A 20,800-nucleotide genomic window follows, 5' to 3' on the forward strand; every position below is an offset into this window, starting at 1 on the left:
CCAAATTCTGAAGCAGATCGCAGTGCACCTGCATGTCTGCTGGTCTCTTGGCAAATTTTAGTTTTTCACTGGCGAGAGAGCTCTTCCACGTCCCACAAATCACATCAAAGCACTTAAAGGATACACTAAAGTCTATAACTTTCTTAAAAACCCTATGTGGAGAGAACAGTATCATCAACCCCAATATCTAAGACACCTCTTGAATATATTCCACAAAGTATCACTTTGCAGGAATAAAAGAATGAATAAATTTCATAACAGCTACTATCAAAATCACATACTTACTTTTTTTTTAATTAGGCTCGGCAGGTGTTCCCTCGTGTTCGCTGCAGGGAAGAGCGCTTCATCGACATGTGCTCCGGCTGTCCGGCACCTGTGCAATTCAACGGGCCGAGCAGAATGAGCACTCGCTCCTGTTGGAGTCACACAGCACACACCGGCACGTGTGCCAGTTAGCAATTTAAGAGATGCAAAGGCCACGGTAACAGGCATGACTTAAAGTAACTACATTTATAATGAAATACAAAGGGCAATATAAATTCAACTTTCCAAAATAGTCTCTCTACAGTGTTTTTAAAGTGTAAGAGTAGAACCAAGAGGCAGTAAGGGAAGCAGTTTTTACACAACTTCAGGCTTATAACAGCCTTCAAACTGATGAGTGCGGGGCATACGTACGGTATACGCACTTATTGTTAAATCAACAGTAGAAGAGCAAACAGGACATAAAAGAAGAAATCTAGAGCTAGAAGGGCCTTAGAGAAATTCGGCCAGAAAGATTACCTTGCCCCTAAAACTGGTGTTTCACCAGAGAGCAGGGCAGGCCACACCAATTTCTCCCGCCATGCCCCGTGTACCTTAACTGTCTGTCTGTCACCAGTCTGTCATTTCCACTCTCACTAAGCCGCCCTTCACACCTCCCTGCCTGTCTTGGGAATCCCAGGACCTACTTCTAAACATTCAGACGCTCAAATCTAAACAATTACAATAATTTTCAAAATGATCTCCTACCTATAGTTCCTACTCTTTTCATTCATATTATTACTGAAAGATTAAGCTTAAAACATTTTATTCATCTCTCCAAAACCCACATCACAAGCCTTCAATCACTCTTGTATAATCTCACCTACCTGTTGTTTCAGTTTTTTTAAAATATGGCCCCTAAACACATCTCCAACTGCATTTCATAAGTCTGTCATGTTCAACATTTAGTATGCAAATGACAGTTGAAAATATAAATAGAATATAATGCAAAAAAGAATAGGGCAAAATATCCATATTCACACAGAAAACTCTTAAATACATTAAGAAAAAAGACAAAACTGCAGAAATGTGAACATGATGCTGTATACTGTACATAATACAGCATTTCTCATTTTAAGCAACATCTGGAAGATTACACACCAGACTGAGAATGCTATTTTGTCACTAGGCTAATGAATCTCAAAGTGTAGTCAGGAGACCCTAGGGTCCCTAAGCCCCTTCCACGGGCATGTGAGGTCAAAATTTTCTATCACAAGACGGCTTCCTTTGCCTTTTTCATTTCTCTCTCATGAGCACACAACGGAGTTAAAGCTAAATGACGTGTGTGTGTGCGCGTTTGTGTGTGTGATCCCGATACACTGCGGACGCAAACAGAACAGTGCAACTGTCTTTATTCAGCCAGCCATGAAAGAAGTTTGCAAAAAATGCAAAAATTAAAAAACAACCATAGCACAATAATTATGGTAAGAGAACAACAAGGTAGGGCAGAAGCTGGAGAGAAGCACAAGTGATACTACGGGGTCGGAGTGGGAGAAGCTGCAGGTGGGAGGTGACCGTCAGATAAATTCTGATGAGGAAGCAGATTCGGAGGATGCAGGTCTTCCATCTGGAAGACGAGCACAGACAAAGGCGCAGCAAAGCCAACAACAGCGTGACAATTCTGGGAAAACAGACACTACTTGGTGGGACTGCAGCGAACGCACTGGAGCGAGGGCACCAGGGACAGAAAGGGTACACGAGTCGCCCTGAGGGCTGTATCTGGGGGGAGTATGGACAGGCCACTCTGCGGGATGTTTTCCGGGAGCAGGACATGAGGGCAGGGAGTCCAGTCAGGGACTGGGGGCGGGGGGTGAGGGGGCAGGAGATGCTACAGGTTTCACCGAACCTGGGGGACTGGGTGGAGAACCTTGAATGAGCAACATTTAGAAATAAAAATGGAATGTTCTTGAGCTCTTGTTATAACTGGTGGCCTGAGCACATATGTTTTTCTCTCCTACCCCCGAAACCCCATTCAAATGACAATAAAGTAAAACAAATGACACAGACCAACAGAAATAAAGAGTAGATAAGAGATGTCTAGGGAACTGAAAAGCAAATACAGAAAAGGAAACCTGAGCCTGGAAGCTGGATGAGGGAGGACAAGGGACTGAACTCCTCTCCTCACACCTCAAGGGGTCCAGCAGCAAGGACAGGTCTGAGGAGCAGAAACTGCACCCCTAACTGTGTCCACAGTCAGGACCACTGCACCCCACTCGCTCTGGCCACCAAAGCAGGTGACGGTCTCGGATTTCAGACAACTTGGACCAGGGACGCAATGGACTCAAGGATACCAGGCTGAGCTCAGATAGGACAAAGTTTCACACAAAAGGAAACGTGATGTGTGCATTTTCAGATTCAGCTAAAACGACTTTCCCAGTCGTAACCATGTAAAGCAAAACTGCTGATTTAGCTCATCCTCTGCTGATTTCATTTATGCAATCAGGAGAGAAGCAGTGTGGGTGCAGTGAGCAGGTGCACGTACATGCGTGAGGTCCCCCAGAACGCAGCACTTGGGGAGCTAAATTTGTGTTTGCAAACTACAAAGTCTAGACAGTGCTGGTAACTGGGAAGTCAAGGCAGCAGCAGAGCCATGGTTAAAAACAAACAAACAAAAAAAAACAGGAATACAGAGGTCAGGACAGAGCTGCAGCAAGAGGGGCAGGTGGAGAGGTGTTACCCTGGGGAGCAGGAACTGGGGGAAGGGGTGAGAAAGGGACCACTGTTTCACTGCAAGCCTTGTAATAATAGCTGACTTCTCTCTTTCCTGTGTGTGCGGGGCCCTCTCTCCATAACAGGATGGGGACAGGAAACTAGGCATTCTGATTCAAAGGGCTCCGGCTGGCACAACAGGGAAAGAAACGGCACCTAAACCAAGACAGAAAATGAAGTCAGGACGCAGTTAAGAGAGGACAGCAAGTTCAGGCCTGGACCTATTTACACTCAGGTGCTGTGCTTTACCCACAAGGATTCACCCAGCAGAGCCCCACGTGTAGGGCTGACACTGAGAGGGCACACTGAGAACAGAGACAGAGACACATGTAAAATTCAAATCCCTTCCTGGGCCCTGCAGAAGCCTGTCCCTGTCTCTAAGCTTCCTCTCCCCAGAGAGCCCGACCACTGATGCTCGCAGATCCTCACACACACTGGCATCACCCCGCCACAGGCCACGACCTCCTATTCCTCAGAAAACTGGCCCCCCAAGTCTCTGAACACCTAGTTCCTTCACGTCTTCCTCACCTCAGCTCACAGGTCACCCACTGCAAGGGGTCTCCCCAGCCACTGTGTCAGGAGCGCCAAACGGGCGCTGTGGCTACACCCCTCCTGTTCCCTTCAGAGGACTCACCAAACCCTGCGCTTATAAAACTTGTTTCATTAAAACTAAGTTCCACGAGGGGAGTGAATACGCCTGTCTAGTTACAACAGTCACAGCAAGCCCTGGCAGAGAGTAAGTACTCAAAAGATATTTTCTGAAGGAGCAAATGTCTTCACTGTAGAAAGAAACATTTTGACCTCATCTTAAACACACACACACGCACATGTGCACACACAACTAAACATAAAGTCCAAAACCATAAACTCCTAGAAGAAAATGGAAGAAAAGATTCACAATTTCAAAGTAAGCCAAGACATTCAGGCAGAATATCAAAGACACAAAGCATAAAAGAAGAAAATGAAAAACTGCACTTCAATAAAAAACTGGGGTGTTCAGAAAGACACAACAAAGAAAATGAAAAGTCAGCCATAGACTGAGATCAGATATTTACAGTATGTGTATTTGACCAAAAATATTGATATGAATAATGTTTAAAAATAGCCTGTAAATCAATATTACAAAGACAAAAACTCAATTTTTACAAATGGGCAAAAGATTTAAATCAAAGACAGTCACTAAGCATGTGATCTTACACTTAGTACAAGTCACCAGGGAAATACACACTAAAGCCAGAGGAGATCCTCAAATATATGGTTGGTTTTTGTTTTGAAAGAGGGAGTGTGAGCAGGGACGGTGGGGGGGGGGGGGAGAGACACATCTCAAGCAGACTCCCTGTCGAGTGCAAGCCTGAAGCAGAGCTCACAATCCTGAGATCACGAACTGAGCCAAAATCAAGAGTCAGACGCTTACCCCACTAAACCACCCAGGAGCCCCTGGTTAATTATGACAAAAGTCACTGGGAAAGAATCATCTTTTCAACAATGATGCTGGAACAACCAGATACCCACACAAAAAAGGATGAAATCAGACCCCTACCTCACACCATGCATAGAAACTAACTCCAAATGGATTAAAGATCTAAACTGTCAGAGTTAAAACTGTAAAGTTCTCAAAAGAAAATACAGAAGTAAATCTTCCTGATCTCAGGTTTGTCAACAGTTTCTTTTTCTTTTTTTTTTTTTTAAAGATTTTATTCATTTATTTGACACAGAGAGAGAGAGATCACAAGTAGGCAGAGAGGCAGGCAGAGAGAGAGGAGGAAGCAGGCTCCCTGCGGAGCAGAGAGCCCGATGCGGGGCTCGATCCCAGGACCCTGAGATCATGACCTGAGCCGAAGGCAGCAGCTTAATCCACTGAGCCACCCAGGCGCCCCTGTCAACAGTTTCTTAAATAACATCAAAAACATAAGAAACAAAAAATAAACTGGACCTCATAAAAATTAGAACCCTTTGCTTCACAGGAAACTGCAATGGACATATAAAAACCCACAGAATGGGAAAAAATATTTACAAATCATACATGATATGGATAGATGTGATCTAACCATACAATGGAATATTACTTGATAATTTAAAAAAGTGAAATTCTGGTACATGCCACAACACAGAAGAATCTCGAAAACATATTTTAAGAGAAAGCAGGCAGGCACAAAGACCGCACGTGTATGATTCCACTCGCGTGACATGTTCACAGGAGGCAAATCCCTGGAGGCAGCAGGTCAGTATTTACCCTGGGCTGGTGGGTATGGAGGGTGATGCAAAGGGTACAAGGTTGCACTCTAGGGTGATAAGAATGTTCTAAATTGTGTTGGTGGCTGCAAAACTCTGTAATTATAGTAAAAAAACACTGAATTATAGGGGCCCCTGGCTGGCTCAGTCAGTAGAGCATGTGATTCTTGATCTCAAGGTCCGGAGTTTGAGCCCCATGCTGGGTGTAGAGTTTACTTAAAAACAAGGGGCATCTGGTGGCTCCATGGGTCAAGCATCAGACTCTTGATTTCACCACAGGGCATGATCTCAGGGTTGTGAGATTCAGCCCCAATATGGCTCCAGGCTCAGGAGGGCGTCTGCTTGCAGTTCTTTCCCTCTGCCCCTCCCCCGATTCGCATGCGGGCTCGGGTTCTCTCTCAAATAAATAAATCTTTAAAAACAACAAAAAACAGAGGAACCATGAGAGACTGTGGACTCTAAGAAACAAACTGAAGGGGGCACCTGGGTGGCTCAGTGGGTTAAAGCCTCTGCCTTCGGCTCAGGTCATGATCCAGGGTCCTGGGATCAGCCCCACATGGGGCTCTCTGCTCAGCAGGAAGACTGCTTCCCCCTCTCTCTCTGCCTGCCTCTCTGCCTACTTGTGATCTCTGTCAAATAAATAAATAAAATCTTAAAAAAAAAAAAAAAGAAACTGAGGGTTTTGGAGGGGAGGGGGGTGGGGTGAGCCTGGGGGTGGGTATCAAGGAGGGCATGTATTACATAGAGCACTGGGTGTGGTGCATAAACAATGAATCTTGGAACACTGAAAAGTAAAATTAAACTAAATTTAAAAATAAAAATAAAAAATAAAAACTGAAAACTGAAAAAAAAAACAAAAACGAAAAACGATCAGTAAATTGCTCACTTTCAATGGGTGAATTATATCTGAAAAAGAACTGCTACAAAAAAAAAAAACACAGGGGATACCACTACAAATCCACTAGAATGGCTAAAATTAAAGACTGATAAATCCCAAGTATTGGTGAAAATGTGGAGCAAATGGAACAGTCACACACTTCAAGAAATAGGAATGTAAAATGATACAACCACCTTGGAAAACAGTTTGGGTAATGGTCCATAAGCAATAAAAATGTGTAAGGACAAGAATGTGATTATTCATAGCAATTTTACTCATAATAACCAAAAACAGAAAACTACCCAAATGTTCACTAACAGATGAATGGACAAACTGTGGTATATCCATACAAAAGAATATCATTCAGCTATAAAAAAAAAATTTAAAATATTGAACCACATAACAATAAAGATAAATTTCAAAAGCATCCTGTCAAACAGAAGAAACCAGGAATAAAATAAAACATACCGGATGATTCCCTTTATATAAGACCCTAGAATAAGCAAAGCTGTGCTACAGGGCCAGAAACCAGGTGAGTGCTAGCCCTACGGTACAACTGTAACAAGGGACAGGGGGCCTGGAGCAGGGAAGATGACTGCAAAGGGACACAAGGGAACTTCTTAGGATGATGAAAATGCTCACAGTATTTTGACTGTGATAGTGGTGGTAACATGGGTATGTACATTTGTCAAAACTCGGTGAACGATACCCTTGAAATGGGTATACTTCATTTTATGTAAATTACATTTTTGTACGGTTGATTTTTTTTTTAAAAAACAAAGTAACCACCTAAGCCCACAGAAAGCAGATAATGAATAGGGTAGGCAGAATAATGGATCCAAAGAAAGAAATGAGAAACCGGCATCAACGATAAAGTGAGGAAAGAGAGAAATATTTCTTAGGAATGCCTCTTTTAAAACAAAGGTCCATTAATGACCAATTTGTATCCTGAGCAGGGTCTACCAGCTTCTTCTTACTCGAGTGAAACATCATCTATTTCCCACTGTTATAAACAACAAAATAGCAAAAGGGGGGGGGGGGTGGCCAGGAAGCATCCTGACACATCCAAGCATCTTGGATGAAAAGAAAAGAATCAGGATAACTGCACCATCATATACACGATATTTAAGTTACAATCAGCAGCATTATGAAGCTCAGCCAGCTCACAAGAACCTCACAGCAATCCTGGTAGATAAATACTGTCATATCATTTTCTCGTATTTGACAAGTGAAGACACTGAAGCTCACAGGAGATCACTTGTCCAAGTTCATAAAACTCATAAGTATCCTCCACTAGTTAGTAGTTTGAGGGAACGCTTGATTCAACTGGGTAAAATGTGTGCCTGACCCAGGTGATGCAGAAGATATATTCAGTTCTTACTGGCAATAAGTACCCAATAATGTATCTGTCACTTGGTAGTGTGGAAAGATGCAGACACACTTCTGAATCTACCTTGGGTTTATATACATTTCACAACAAAGAAACAGGCAGCCCATAATACTGCATGTCACTCTATGCATGCAAACAACAGGTATGCTCACATGTTTAGTAAAATACTGAACAGCCACTATATTAAAACCTGTGTTTATCAGGCACGCAATCAAAATCTACTGAATAAACAAAAAAAAGCTCACTAGTTGATTTCTGCTTTTCTTCAGAAATGTAAAATAATACTATCCTCCCATCTAGTGGCCAAGCAGAAAAACGTTTCAAGAGATGCCCCTAAAAGCACAACCAACTTTTTTGATCTTCAATTGCTGCTACTTCAGAGCCAACAGGGAACAAAGCAGCTTGTGTCATCCTTCCCTCTGAAAAGCCCTGACTGGCCTCCATTCCAAAGAGCTCTTTCTCCCTTGAGAGTTAAGGAATGGCGGCACTTCCCACGGCAAGCCTGCTCCACGGGCCTCCCATCCGGCCCTCCCATCCCGCCCTCAGGACAAACCCTCTACTGCACCCGGATCAACTCCACGGGTTATGCCAAAGGCACCCTATGTCACCAGCCCCATCCCTGTTGCCTTCACTCACTACCTCTTCAAAAGCCAGGGTAATGGAAAAGTACTTGACCTGGAGGAGAAAAATCCCTTTCAACAGTAAAATGGAACGAGACAATGTGGAGGACCTCCCACAGGGCAAGGGTCAGGAAGAGGGATGTGTGCACGCTACCCTCTCCACACACACACAGAGCAAGACCCGCAGTCACAGTGGGAGCTCAAACAGTCATCAGAAACCATAGACACAAACTGAACTGTGAAGCAGTATTTCGGACTCTTTCACTCTTAAAAAATTCAAGGACCTCAAAGCCTTTCTATGTGAGTTATATATATGGATATTTATTATAACAAATTAAAACTGAGCAGTTATCAAAAAATAAAACTGAGTTCTTAAAATATGTAATTGTTATTTCATTTAAAAACAACAATAATAAAACTCAATACATGTTAACACAAATAACAGCTTTTATGAAAAGTATTTCCCAAAACAGGAAAAAAAGGAAGAAAAGTGGCATGGCCATATGTTTTTGCAAATGTCAATAAACAGCTGGATTCTCACATCTGCTTCAGCATTCCATGTACTATGTATGCCATGCCCCCTAAACAATACTGTACCCTCCTGAGAAGATTAGAGGGGAAAAGGGAAATAACATCTTATTCATATAAAAGTTTCAACCCTGCTGACCCCTTACAGGGTCTGGGGACCACAGAAGTCCGTGGACCATGATTTGAGAACTGTTGCTCTAAAACTACAAGAAACCCATTATTCTGATATTATTTACTGATTGATTTATGAATATTAGGTCTTATCTTTCAATAAACCCATGCTATCTAAGATAGGTAAAATGTCCGACCTTTGAGCTGGTGTTTTAACTGGTAAAAGTAGATAATTTGGGTGCTGCTTTGCTTTTAATGAACACAGAACACTGAAAGTTTGCTACAAACAGAAAAACCTAATTGGTACGTTTTAAAAAATACCTGTCCTACTGGGGTGCCTGGGTGGTTCAGTGGGTTAAGCCTCTACCTTCGGCTCAGGTCATGATCTCAGGGTCCTGGGATGGAGCCCCACATCGGGCTCTCTGCTCGGCGGGGAGCCTGCTTCCCCCTCTCTCTCTGCCTTCCTCTGCCTACTTGTTACCCCTCTCTCTATGTCAAATAAATAAAAAAAATCTTAAAAAAAAAATACCTGTACTACTAATACACAGCTTTGAATCACAGGAATAGGCTTAAGAAACTTTAAAAGTTTAAGGGTAACTTTGAACTCTGTGAGATCATTTCCCACATTTCAGCAGCATGTGCTCTCAAGGTAAGAGTAGATAAGAAATCTGCCCTTCCAGGCTTCCCTCCCACCTGCCTATTCTGTCTAGAGCCACACCAGTGATGCAAGGGTGGACCCCTACAAGACTTGTGTTATCCACTGGGGGGCCTCCCAGAGGCTGAGAAGGGGGCATTCGTGTGGGGGATGGCCCAGCATGGAGTGCTGGAGCTCAGGAAGGCAGAGGAGGATGTCCACATTGACGGAGGGGCAAGGCACAGTGAGAGGTATCAGAATTTGGACAGATGTAGAAGGACTCCCATGTCGGGGCCAGTGGGGTAAAGAGGACATCTGTGCAGAGAAGAGGCCCAGTGCAGAGGAGAACCCAAGCCTGAGCAGACGAGGGGGGCTGCGCAGGGAAGGACACAGCCCTGGAGAAGAGACTAGTCACCCATATACTTGATTAACTGCTCTGCTAACAAGGACAACCAGAGTCAGGTTTCTCACAGTCTGAGAACAAAGCTACAAACACCAGAAGAAGATGAGGACGAGAATGAACCCTCTGGTTTGGGACTGATACTGCGGGTATCAGTGGGAACCTGGCTCACTCCACATGGAGCTATAAATACACCGGTGTATTCCAATACATATGCGTAACTACCTCTGTCCACGAGAGGGCGTGGGAGCAGCAACACTTGATGGAACAGAGTGCACCCTAGCACCCAGATTATGGTTCAAGATACCATTTCCAGTAAAAGGAACCAGGGATCCCTGGAGAAGAGGCTGAACACAGGGCTAGGAAAGAAAGGGAACAAGCAAGCTTGGATGAAATTGTTGTGCAAGAAAGAAAAGAGGCATTCACAGAATGATGGGAAAGAGGTAAAATAACACAGAAGTCAACTGGATGGGCAACTCGGGCCACTCAAAGACAATTTAAACCTTAAAAGGAACAGTGATAGCAATGGATTACAACCCAGTGATTAGAATAAGGAGATACTCACACACCGAGTGTGATAAGGACCGGTGAGTGACGTAGGTGAAGCACCTCCCCTCAAATGCCACACTAAACACGGGGGTGAGGGGCGGGGGCGGGGGCATTATTTCCTCCCATTGCAGAGGCCTGACAGGCACCACTGCGACCACCAGCAGCACCACCCCACACCAAGAGGGTTATTCAGGCAAGAGGTGCAGAACTCAGATAATCTCATTGGGAAACACCAGGTAATCCCAGACTGAGGGCCACCACACATCGCTATTCACAATCTTCAACAATATTAAGAGCACGAAAGCCAAAGAAAGATGCAGGCACAGCCCAAGGGAGGGAGACGAGGGGCTGGGCTGACCAGGTGCAGGGTGCATGCCTGCAGAGGGCTGGGAGCCGTCTGCTGTGCAGTGTGCAGCTTCAACGGCTGGTGAGACCAGAACGGGCTCAGAACTCAACGGCGGTGGTGTCTGTGTTAACCTCCTAACGTAAGTGGCCACGTGGGGTCATGCAAGAAAATGTGCTTGTCTGTAGGAAACATGAAATGCCGCAGTGGATGGGCATCCAGGCAATGACCCATTCTCAAGTGGGCAAAAACAAACACCTGTGAACTGTATTTCCAATGTACCTGTTAGATCAGCCTTCGTCCACTGAACTGACAGCCAGCTTGACCTTTATTCCTTTTGCCTTCAATATAAAAGTGTCTCACGTCCAAAGAAACTTGCAGAATTTTTACCAGTTGCTGTTACACAGCGGTCTGCTCTCAGAAAAAACATGCCCAGAAAGAGCCCAACAAAATGGGATTCTAGTGACACCTAGTGACATTACATACTTACTGCCAACATTTTCAGGGGGAAACATGAGCAAAGGCCTGGATGGGCAGTAAATGTAAACAGGACATATAAAACAATGGTCAGTTCAGCCGTTACCTCTCAGTTCTTCTGAAAAAAGTTCAAGCTCACTAAAAATCAAGGAAATGCAAATGAAATAAATTCTATTTTTTCATCACCAAAAATAGGAAAGATTTTTAAAAAGTGGCAACTCAGAGTATAACAGTTATGGGAAACAAGTGTTCTTTTACAGTGTTAGAAGACAATTTAGTGCACTCTTTCCAGAAGGTACTATGACAGCATTTATCATAAATTTAAGCAGATAAGCCCTCTGAACTCAAAAATCCACTTGTGGAATTTAAACCTATGGTAAAAGTTAAACATCTATAAGAGGTAATGCACACAAAGACATTCAGCGTTATACTATTTCTGACTAGAAACAAAAAGAAATGGAAAACTTCATATTCAGTAATAGATCAGTTAAACAAATTAGGTTGTATATGTTTTTAAAAATGCTATCACTGTATAAACATGAAAAATGTCTAATACAATGTTAACTAAAAAAGTTTATGTGCATTCCATTAAAAAAACCTACATATTCCCATGGATGTACATATAAATATGGACATATAAATGTTCATATATGCAATTTCTATGTACTTAATAAAATGTCTGAAACTGTATATTCCAAATTCTCAGTGGTCGGTCTTCCCCCAAATGAGGGAAGATAAGCCAAGAGGTAGATTAGGTGGAGACCTTTCACGTTAAAAATATACACATATTTAAATCTAAATATATTTAATTCAAAAGAAAGCTTGTCTTCAAGATAGCAAGAGGAAATACAAAAATCGGTAATTAATTCTATATAATAATTAAAGTCTGATTGCATCACATCAAACAATAATAAAAAAAGAATTTATAGGGGCGCCTGGGTGGCTCAGTGGGTTAAGCCTCTGCCTTCGGATCAGGTCATGGTCCCAGGGTCCTGCGATCCAGCCCAGCATCAAGCTCTCTGCTCAACAGGGAGCCTGCTTCCCCTTCTCTCTCTCTGCCTGCCTCTCTGCCTACTTGCAATCTCTCTCTGTCAAGTAAATAAATAAAATCTTTTAAAAATTTTATATTAAAAATGTGATTAAGTTCACTTTAAAGGGACTTAATGAGATTGCCTTTGGGTAATAAAAATTATTTTGGAGTTTCTCTGATCTCCTTAAGAAACGAGGGCTCAATGGTGGCAACAAGAAGAGAGAAGATAAAGCAAAGAGGGAAGTAGGGGACAGACTACCAATGAAAGCAACAAAGCAGGACTCTTAGGAGAAGAAACTTTGAGAATTCCCTTGTCAGGATTAACTGAAAGGCCTCTTCTCAGGACTAAGGGTGCTGTCAGTTTACATTGCCACCCAAGTATCTCCATTAACTTCAGGCTTTCAGGAAAGGTCTATTTTTTCTGTACCCTCCCCCTCCCCACATTCCTATATGACCTTTTACAAGTAGCTCACCATCACTTCCCCCAAGAAATTTTCTCTGCTATCTCTAGGCTAATGTAAGGAAAGCCTCCTCCATTCATGAGTTGACAGGACAAATACTTACTGAGCACCTACCACGACAAATACTTACTGAGCACCCACCATGAGCCAGGAATGTGTTAGATACTTAGTGAAGACACAACCACAAAACAAGACAAACATGGAGGCTACACCTACAGAGTTTACATCATAATGGAAAGACCAAAATGCATGATTAGGTAAGTAGGTATGCAGACAGATAAAACAGACGAATCACACATTACTGGGTATTCACCCAGAAAATACAAAAATACTAATTTGAAGAGGTATATGCACCCTTATGTTTATTACAGCATTATTTACAACAGCCAAACTACAGAAACAGTCCAAGCGTCCACTGACAGATGAATGGATAAAGAAGATGTGGTGTACATACACAACGTAGTATAATTCAGCCAGAATGAAATCTTGCCATTTGCAATGATATGGATGGAGCTAGAGAGTATATTGCTAAATGAAATAAGTCTGTCAGAGAAAGAGAAATATCGTATGATTGCACTCATATGTGGAATTTAAGAAATAAAACAAAAGAGCAAAAGAAAAAAAGACAGAGAGAGACAAACAAAGGAACAGACTCTTAATTATAAAGAACAAACAGATGGTTACCAGAGGGGAGGAGGGTGAGGAGATGGGGGAAATAGGAAAAGAGGATTAAAGGGTACATTTATTCTGATGAAAAAAATAAAATTTAATTTGAAAAACAGACAAATGAACAAAATAAGTTCCAAGAGTACAAAATGAAAAGGAATTGAGACAGAAAGTAACAAGGAGGATTCTGTTCTGTGGGCAATACAGTCTCTGTAATACTAGTCAATTCCATAGGTACAGCACAAAAGTAGCCGTTCACAATACATTATCAAATGTGCATGGCTGTGTTCCAGGAAAACTTTACTTATGGGCACTGAGATTTGGATTTTATATCATTTTCATGTGTCAGGAAATTCTCTTGACTTTGTCCCTAACCTTTTAAAACTGTGAAAACCACTGTTAGCTCAAGGGCCGTAAAAAACAAACAAGGTGGTGGGCTGGATTTGCTGGCCCACAGGTCATTGTTCACTGCTTCTGCTTAGAACCACGTAATTCTAAGCTATTTTTACCTCAGCAAGAACAACATAACTGACTGATCTGTTAGAAGTGTTGCACTTGCTAATGTACAAGGGGTGAAATGAAAGGGAGACAGGTAGGAAGCGACTGCATAATGCGGCAAGATGATAGCTGTCTGTACTAAAGGGGAACAGCAGAGACAAAGATCCACAAGATCTATTTTGAGAAACCATCAATAGGCCATTTTAATGGACTGCATAAGGAGATGAGAGAGCTGCTTGATTTTGATCCTCCCCCCACAATCTTCCATAAGACAACTTTAAATATGCAAGCAATGAACACACATAACCTATGCTTTTACCAAAACTTCAAATGACACATTCTATAGGAAAATAACGCAAGTCTGAAAACAGCTGCAAGTCTGAGGATGCAGAAAGTGGGGGAAAAGGCTTACAATTCCACAGAGTGGAGGGGCCTGGAACGTCAGAAGAAACTCATGTAAAATTACTGAAAAGGAGGAAGTTGGCACTAAATGCTGAAATACAGAACAGGAATGGCTCACAGCACCTGTTACAGGGAAGAGGTTCTGGAAAAATGTCAACTCTGAGGGCTCATCAACTCTACCAAGAAGGAGTGGTAACCCTGGAACAAACAGCAGTGGAGAAAGCAAGAGGAAAATATTCAAGAATCCTACAGAAACAAAGGCCTCACCCTTGACATCATCCACAAAAGGAACTATGCAGAAGACAGAGCAGAACTAGCATAGGACAGTGTTCAGAAATTTGGAACCCTGCTTAGAAAATGAATGAGGACACAACAAAGCAGACCACAGCCCTTTAGAAAACTGTTTGGGGGGCGCCTGGGTGGCTCAGTGGGTTAAAGCCTCTGCCTTTCGCTCAGGTCATGATCCCAGGGTCCTGGGGTTGAGCCCCGCGTCCGGCTCTCTGCTGGGCAGGGAGCCTGCTTCCTCCTCTCTCTCTCTCTGCCAAATAAATAAATAAAATCTTTAAAAAAAAAAAAAAAAAGAAAACTGTTTGGAAAAGAAAATGCAAATCAAACCATTTTAGCTAATGAAAATCTACCTGTCTTTGAAAATAAAAACAAAGCTGAAGAACGTAACACAACTGACACATCTGAATCAAATACCGGCAAACAAGCAAATGGGAAACTATCCATCCAGCCAGCTGCATGTGTGAGATATTTCTTGAATCATAACTATAAAAACTAAGAACAACAAAACAGGAAGACACTAAACAAGAGTTGAACTCAGCAAATAAAAAGACAAAATCATGTCAGAGATGAAGACTTAATTATAACATGCCAAAGAAGAAACAGATTCAAGGGGCGCCTGGGTGGCTCAGTGGTTTAAGCTGCTGCCTTCGGCTCAGGTCATGATCTCAGGGTCCTGGGATCGAGTCCCGCATCGGGCTCTCTGCTCGGCAGGGAGCCTGCTTCCCTCTCACTCTCTCTGCCTGCCTCTCTGCCTACTTGTGATCTCTCTCTGTCAAATAAATAAATAAAATCTTTAAAAAAAAAAAAAGAAAAAGAAACAGATGCAAATGAAAATTTAATAAAAAAAAAAATACCGAAGAAAAGCAAGGCAGGAAGGAGAAGGGGGATAAAAATAACATCCAGAAGGAAGTAAAAAGACTCAGAGTCAAAATGGTTGAAATTAAAGAAGGTAAAGGAGGCTCAACATATATATAATTGAAGCCCTTGAAGAAGAGAAGCAAAACAGTAAAAGAGTAATATTTAAAACTGTAAGAAAAAATTTCCAGAAATAGGAATGCCTGAAGCTCTTAAAAAGGCCAACCTAGGGGCACCTGAATGGCTCAGTGGGTTAAAGCCTCTGCCTTCAGCTCAGGTCATGATCCCAGGGTCCTGGGATTGAGGCCCGCATCAGGCTCTCTGCTTGGCAGGGAGCCTGCCTCCCCATCTCTCTGTGCCTGCCTTTCTGCCTACTTGTGATTTCTTTCTGTCAAATAAATAAATAAAATCTTTTTTTTTTTAAAGGCCAAACTAGAATTGGAATCAACAACTGGATCAATTTAAGACAAAAAAAAAAAAAAAAAAAGACAAAAAAAAACAAAAAACAAAAAACCTTGATTTTAAAGAGAAAAAAAAAAAAAAAAATCCTTGGGTCCCCTGGAAGAAAGATCAAATAATTTACAGAAGGAAAAGAATTAGACTAGCCTCAGCTACTTTAAAAAATAATAATAACAACAACAACAACCTAGGTCGCACTTACATTTAAAAAGGCATATTATCAAAGGAAGCAAACATTTTCTGGTGTTTACCCTGCAGTAACTTAGTGACAAAGTCTGTGGGAGTGGTGGTGTTGAGCAGCTCAACCTCCAACAGAAGACTTGCTGTCTCTCTGGCCAAAGGAACTAGGGGACAGAGCCTTGGCAAGTAGGGCCACCAGGGAAAGGACCAGGGAAACAAGCCAGGGAAGAGGAACCTCAGATTCTGAGCATAAAAGCCCACATCCCTGGCTGACCTCTGACCTACTTGTGCATAAGGCAAATAGACATCAGCCCGCAGCCAAGGCTTAAAGAACTGAATGAATCTAAGCAAATGTCTACCACAGGTCTTAAAACGACAGTCTGCATTTTAAAGCTAAACAAGTTAACTGCTTGCTAAAACAAAATCACTCTTCAGAGCAGTATAAAAGAATGCACAGTCTATGTAACATTTACAGTGTCCAAAACAAAACCCAAAGTTATAAGGTCACATTACAGAGCCAGAAAATGTGACACATTCCTAAGAGAAAACAATCAACAGATGCCAACCCTAAAATGCTAGAATTATCAGAAAAGAGGATTAAAGGATCTACTGTTACTGTACTGTGCAAGAGAATGGAAAACACGTATGTAAGGAAAGACAAGAAAAACAAAAGCAGAAACCTCAGCTAAAAAACAAAACACACATAAAAGAACCAGATGGAAATGTCAGAGGTGAAAAATACATGAACTAAATTTACCAAATGGACTTAATGACAGAATGGAGTTGATGGAGAAAAGAGTCAATGAACTTGAAGGAGGATCAATGTGAAGAAAAATGACGACTGAAAAATAATGAACAAAAACGAGGGCATCGGGGAAAAGTGGGGACATTTTGAAGACCGTGTTAAACAGCAGGCATTTGAAAACTATGGGCCACAGGTCAACCTGGCTCCACAGGTGGTTTTAAAATAAGCTTTAGGGGCACTTGGGTGGCTCAGTGGGTTAAACCTCTGTCTTCAGCTCAGGTCATAATCTCAGGGTCCTGGAATGGAGCCTTGCATCGGGCTCTCTCTCAGCAGGGAGCCTGCTTCCCCCTCTCTCTCTGCCTGACTCTCTGTCTACTCGTGATCTCTCTCTGTCAAGTAAGTAAATAAAATCTTTTTTTTTTTTTTAAGATTTTATTTATTTATTTGACAGACAGATCACAAGCAGGCAGAGAGGCAGGCAGAGAGAGAGGAAGGGAAGCAGGCTCCCTGCCGAGCAGAGAGCCCAATGTGGGGCTCGATCCCAGGACCCTGGGATCATGACCTGAGCCGAAGGCAGAGGCTTTAACCCACTGAGCCACCCAGGCGCCCCAAGTAAATAAAATCTTAAAAAAAAAAAAAAAGAGTGACAGAAATAGTAAACATATGGATGAATATGAGACATTTTTTTTTCTTAATTTACTTAAAACTTAAATTCATAGGGGCGCCTGGGTGGCTCAGTGGGTTAAAACCTCTGCCTTCAGCTCAGTTCATGATCTCAGGGTCCTAGGATCGAGCCCTGCATCGGGCTCTCTGCTCAGCGGCAAGCCTGCTTCCCTTCCTCTCTCTCTGCCTGCCTCTCTGCCGACTTGTGATCTCTGTCTGATGAATAAATAAAAAATCTTTAAAAACAAAAACTTAAATTCATAACATACTACATACATACATACATAGTAATCAAAGGTTTAAATCTCTTTCTACATTCTTACTGAAAACACACCCACTTGTACCTTATAATCATTAGAACTCCTTCTGGTGTTGCTCTTGCTCTGTCCCCTTAAGTGACTATAGAAGGTAGGAAACCTGATAGTGGGCACTTTAGGACTGTCTTGGGCTAAAGACACACATGATAAATACCTCTGGAGAAGAGAATGTTCCCTGAAATCCTAATGTAAAAAAGCCATACTGCTGCTTTTTTAGAAACCTAGAGTAAATTCATATGAAAGCAGCAAAGCAATATAGGGGCACAGACTCCGATAATGATGTGAAAAACTGCTCTAAAAGAACGAAGTCCAGGGCACCTGGGGGGCTCAGTCGGATGAGCATCTAACTCTTGGTTTTGGCTGAGCTCGTGATCTCAGGGTCGTGAGACAGAGCCCCGCACTGTGCTCTGTGCTCAGTGAGGAGTGTGCTTGAGGATTCTCTCTCCTCCTCTCTCCCTCCCTCCCCATGCTTGTGTGTGCCCACGCTCACTCTCGCCCATGCTCTCTCGCTCACTCTCTCTTTCTTTCTCTCTCAAATAAAGAAATAAATAAATCTTTAAAAAAATTAAGTCCATTAATTTTTTTTTTTTTTTTAAACTAAGTAACAAGGCATGGCCATTCAACCCCATGTGACGAACTCTGACTTTTTCAAGTAACCTTCTACTTGGCAATGTAAAACAATATGGAGGCTCCTGGAGTTGTGGTCACTGTGGCCCTGACCATTCATTCCATCATGGCATTTTATTTCCCCACTCCACTAAGTTACATAAATTCTTTGAGGTGCTGTGTCTGTCATATCTGTTCTAGTTTCTCTGGAGCACCTAGTATGTACTTGTTACTTTCGAACCAAGAACTACTTCCAGATTAACTGGCCCTATAACAGACAGGGGTCCTGCAAAGAGTTCCTACCACAGATTCCATTTTCTCAGCATGCCCTCCATGATCTACATTTCAAGTATCACACTCTCCAACTGCATCCTCCTGTCCTCCAAAACACAACCTCTTGTACCTCCCCAACAATTCCTCAATCTAACTAAGATTTATGGTCTGTTCATCAAACATTTCCACCATCCTTTGCTCCCTTCATAAGCCCCCAGCCCCAGTCAAGCTTGGAGTCCATGGTCCCTCATTATCCCCGCCTCCCACATCCCTCCAACCCCCTTTATGGGGGTTGCCTGGCAAAATCCAACCCTGCGTAAACCCGACACTCCACCTCCTTCTTGCTTGTAGGTTGCTGGATAAACAACTGTCCCATTGTTCTGGGCCTCATGGTCAACTTATCACCATCCTCAAGTGAACCGTTAGTTCCACCCTGATCCATCCACCTTCCCAAGCTCCTAGACAACTATTTCTTGTGTTTATGTTCTCTTCAAACTTCCAATGCCTCTCATTCTCAGTTCACAGTCTTGCCTCCTCTCACTGAGAAAGCAGCATCAGGAAACAAATTTCCATAAGACCTGAAGCCACATCTACTCAGCACCAACTGTCCCCTAGACTCTACATTCCTTCCTATCCCTGATCCCATATAACCCACTGTATATAACCTATAGGATACATAAGATTAACCTGTATATAACCTATATATCCTTTATAACCCATCAGCTTCTGGTTAGAGTCTATCCCCCTCAGCCCTTTTAATAACCCACTAGTATGAATAAATGTCTCCTCTTGCCTCTTCATTAGCAAAATTTCCCTCTACTGGATCAGTTCTGTCAACATACAGAGAGGCTGTCATTTCTCTCATCTTAAACAACATTTGCCACTCCACACCCCCCTCCAGGTACTGTCCCAGGTCTCTGTTCCCCACTGGAGTCGTCTCCATGCACTATTTCCCAACTTCTATTTGAACAAGTCTTGTTCCCACTAATCTGCTAAAACTGCTAGTTGAGACGCCACCTTGCTAATTCCAATGGTAACCTCTTAGACCTGACTTTACTCAACCTGTTTGCCACAGCTGATCCCCTCCTTGAAAGCTTTCTTCACCTGACTTCTCAAATTTCATCCTCACTGGTTTTCCTCCTCAACACCCAACACTAGAATGCTCAACCTCAGAACCACCCCCCTTCCCTATCTATACTTACCAAGAGGTCACATTCAGATTTACGGCTTAAAATAACACCTGTATAAGGAAGACTCCCACATGTTTATCGGCACTCTCTTCAAGGAGCTCCACACTCCTAGATCTAACTGCCTACCTGACACCTCCACATGGGTGCCCACTAAATCCCCCCCAATTCAGTACATCCAAATAGAACTCGTTATCTCCCCTCCAAACCTGGTCCTTCTGAAGCCTTCCCAATCTCAGGAAACGGCAAACGCATCTTTCTGTTTCCTCGGGCCGACATCTCACAGTCATCCGTGACTCTCCCCTTCTCTACAAACTCACATCCAAATCTTCAGGAGCTCTAGTCTGGCACTACCTTTGAAAATACGCGCTGAACCTGGCCATTCCTCGTGACCATGGTACTGCCACCCTAGTGCCAGCAACATCGCTAGGCTCTTCCTCTGCCTCTTGTCCCATACACTTCTCTCCTGAATCACACTCCACAAGGCCGTACATCATCTGATGCCCCACTACTCGTCACTGGCCTCAGTCTCCTCCAATGCTTCCCCTTGACCACACCTGCTATGGGCTCAATTACGTCCCTCACAAAACTCACCCAAAGTCTTAACCCCAAGGAAGTAAGAATGTGACTATACAGTTCACTCCTGAACAACGTGGGCTCTAGGGACACCAACTTCCCCCCTTATGCAATTAAAAATCCACATGTAACTTTTGGCTCCTCCAAACTTAACAGCCTATTGCTGACCAGAAGCCTTACCAATAACAAGCAATTAACACATATTTTGTATGTTTTATGTATTATAAATAGTATTCTTAAAATATCTTTTTTTTTCCTAAAGATTTTATTTATTTATTTGACAGACAGATCACAAGTAGGCAGAAAGGCAGGCAGAGAGAGAGAGGAGGAAGCAGGTTCCCTGCTGAGCAGAGAGCCCGATGCGGGGCTCGATCCCAGGACCCTGGGATCATGACCTGAGCCGAAGGCAGAGGCTTTAACCCAC

General features: G+C 42.8%; 1 protein-coding gene across 5 annotated transcripts in view; it reads right to left on the reverse strand.

Moving 5' to 3' along the window:
- MCPH1 (microcephalin 1) overlaps nucleotides 1–20,800 on the reverse strand; it is a 243,787-nt gene that overhangs the window by 212,896 nt on the left and 10,091 nt on the right. For 2 of the 5 annotated variants that reach the window (XM_045997193.1, XM_045997192.1), the window contains exon 4: nucleotides 286–373. In XM_045997193.1, the coding sequence (XP_045853149.1) occupies nucleotides 286–373 (88 nt within the window). Of the gene's footprint in view, nucleotides 1–281; nucleotides 414–20,800 lie in introns of all 5 variants that reach the window. The other 3 variants (XM_045997194.1, XM_045997195.1, XM_045997196.1) reach the window with 3 other exon arrangements.

The sequence above is a fragment of the Meles meles genome, chromosome 2 (genome assembly GCF_922984935.1).
Source record: "Meles meles chromosome 2, mMelMel3.1 paternal haplotype, whole genome shotgun sequence".
Taxonomy (NCBI): domain Eukaryota; kingdom Metazoa; phylum Chordata; class Mammalia; order Carnivora; family Mustelidae; genus Meles; species Meles meles.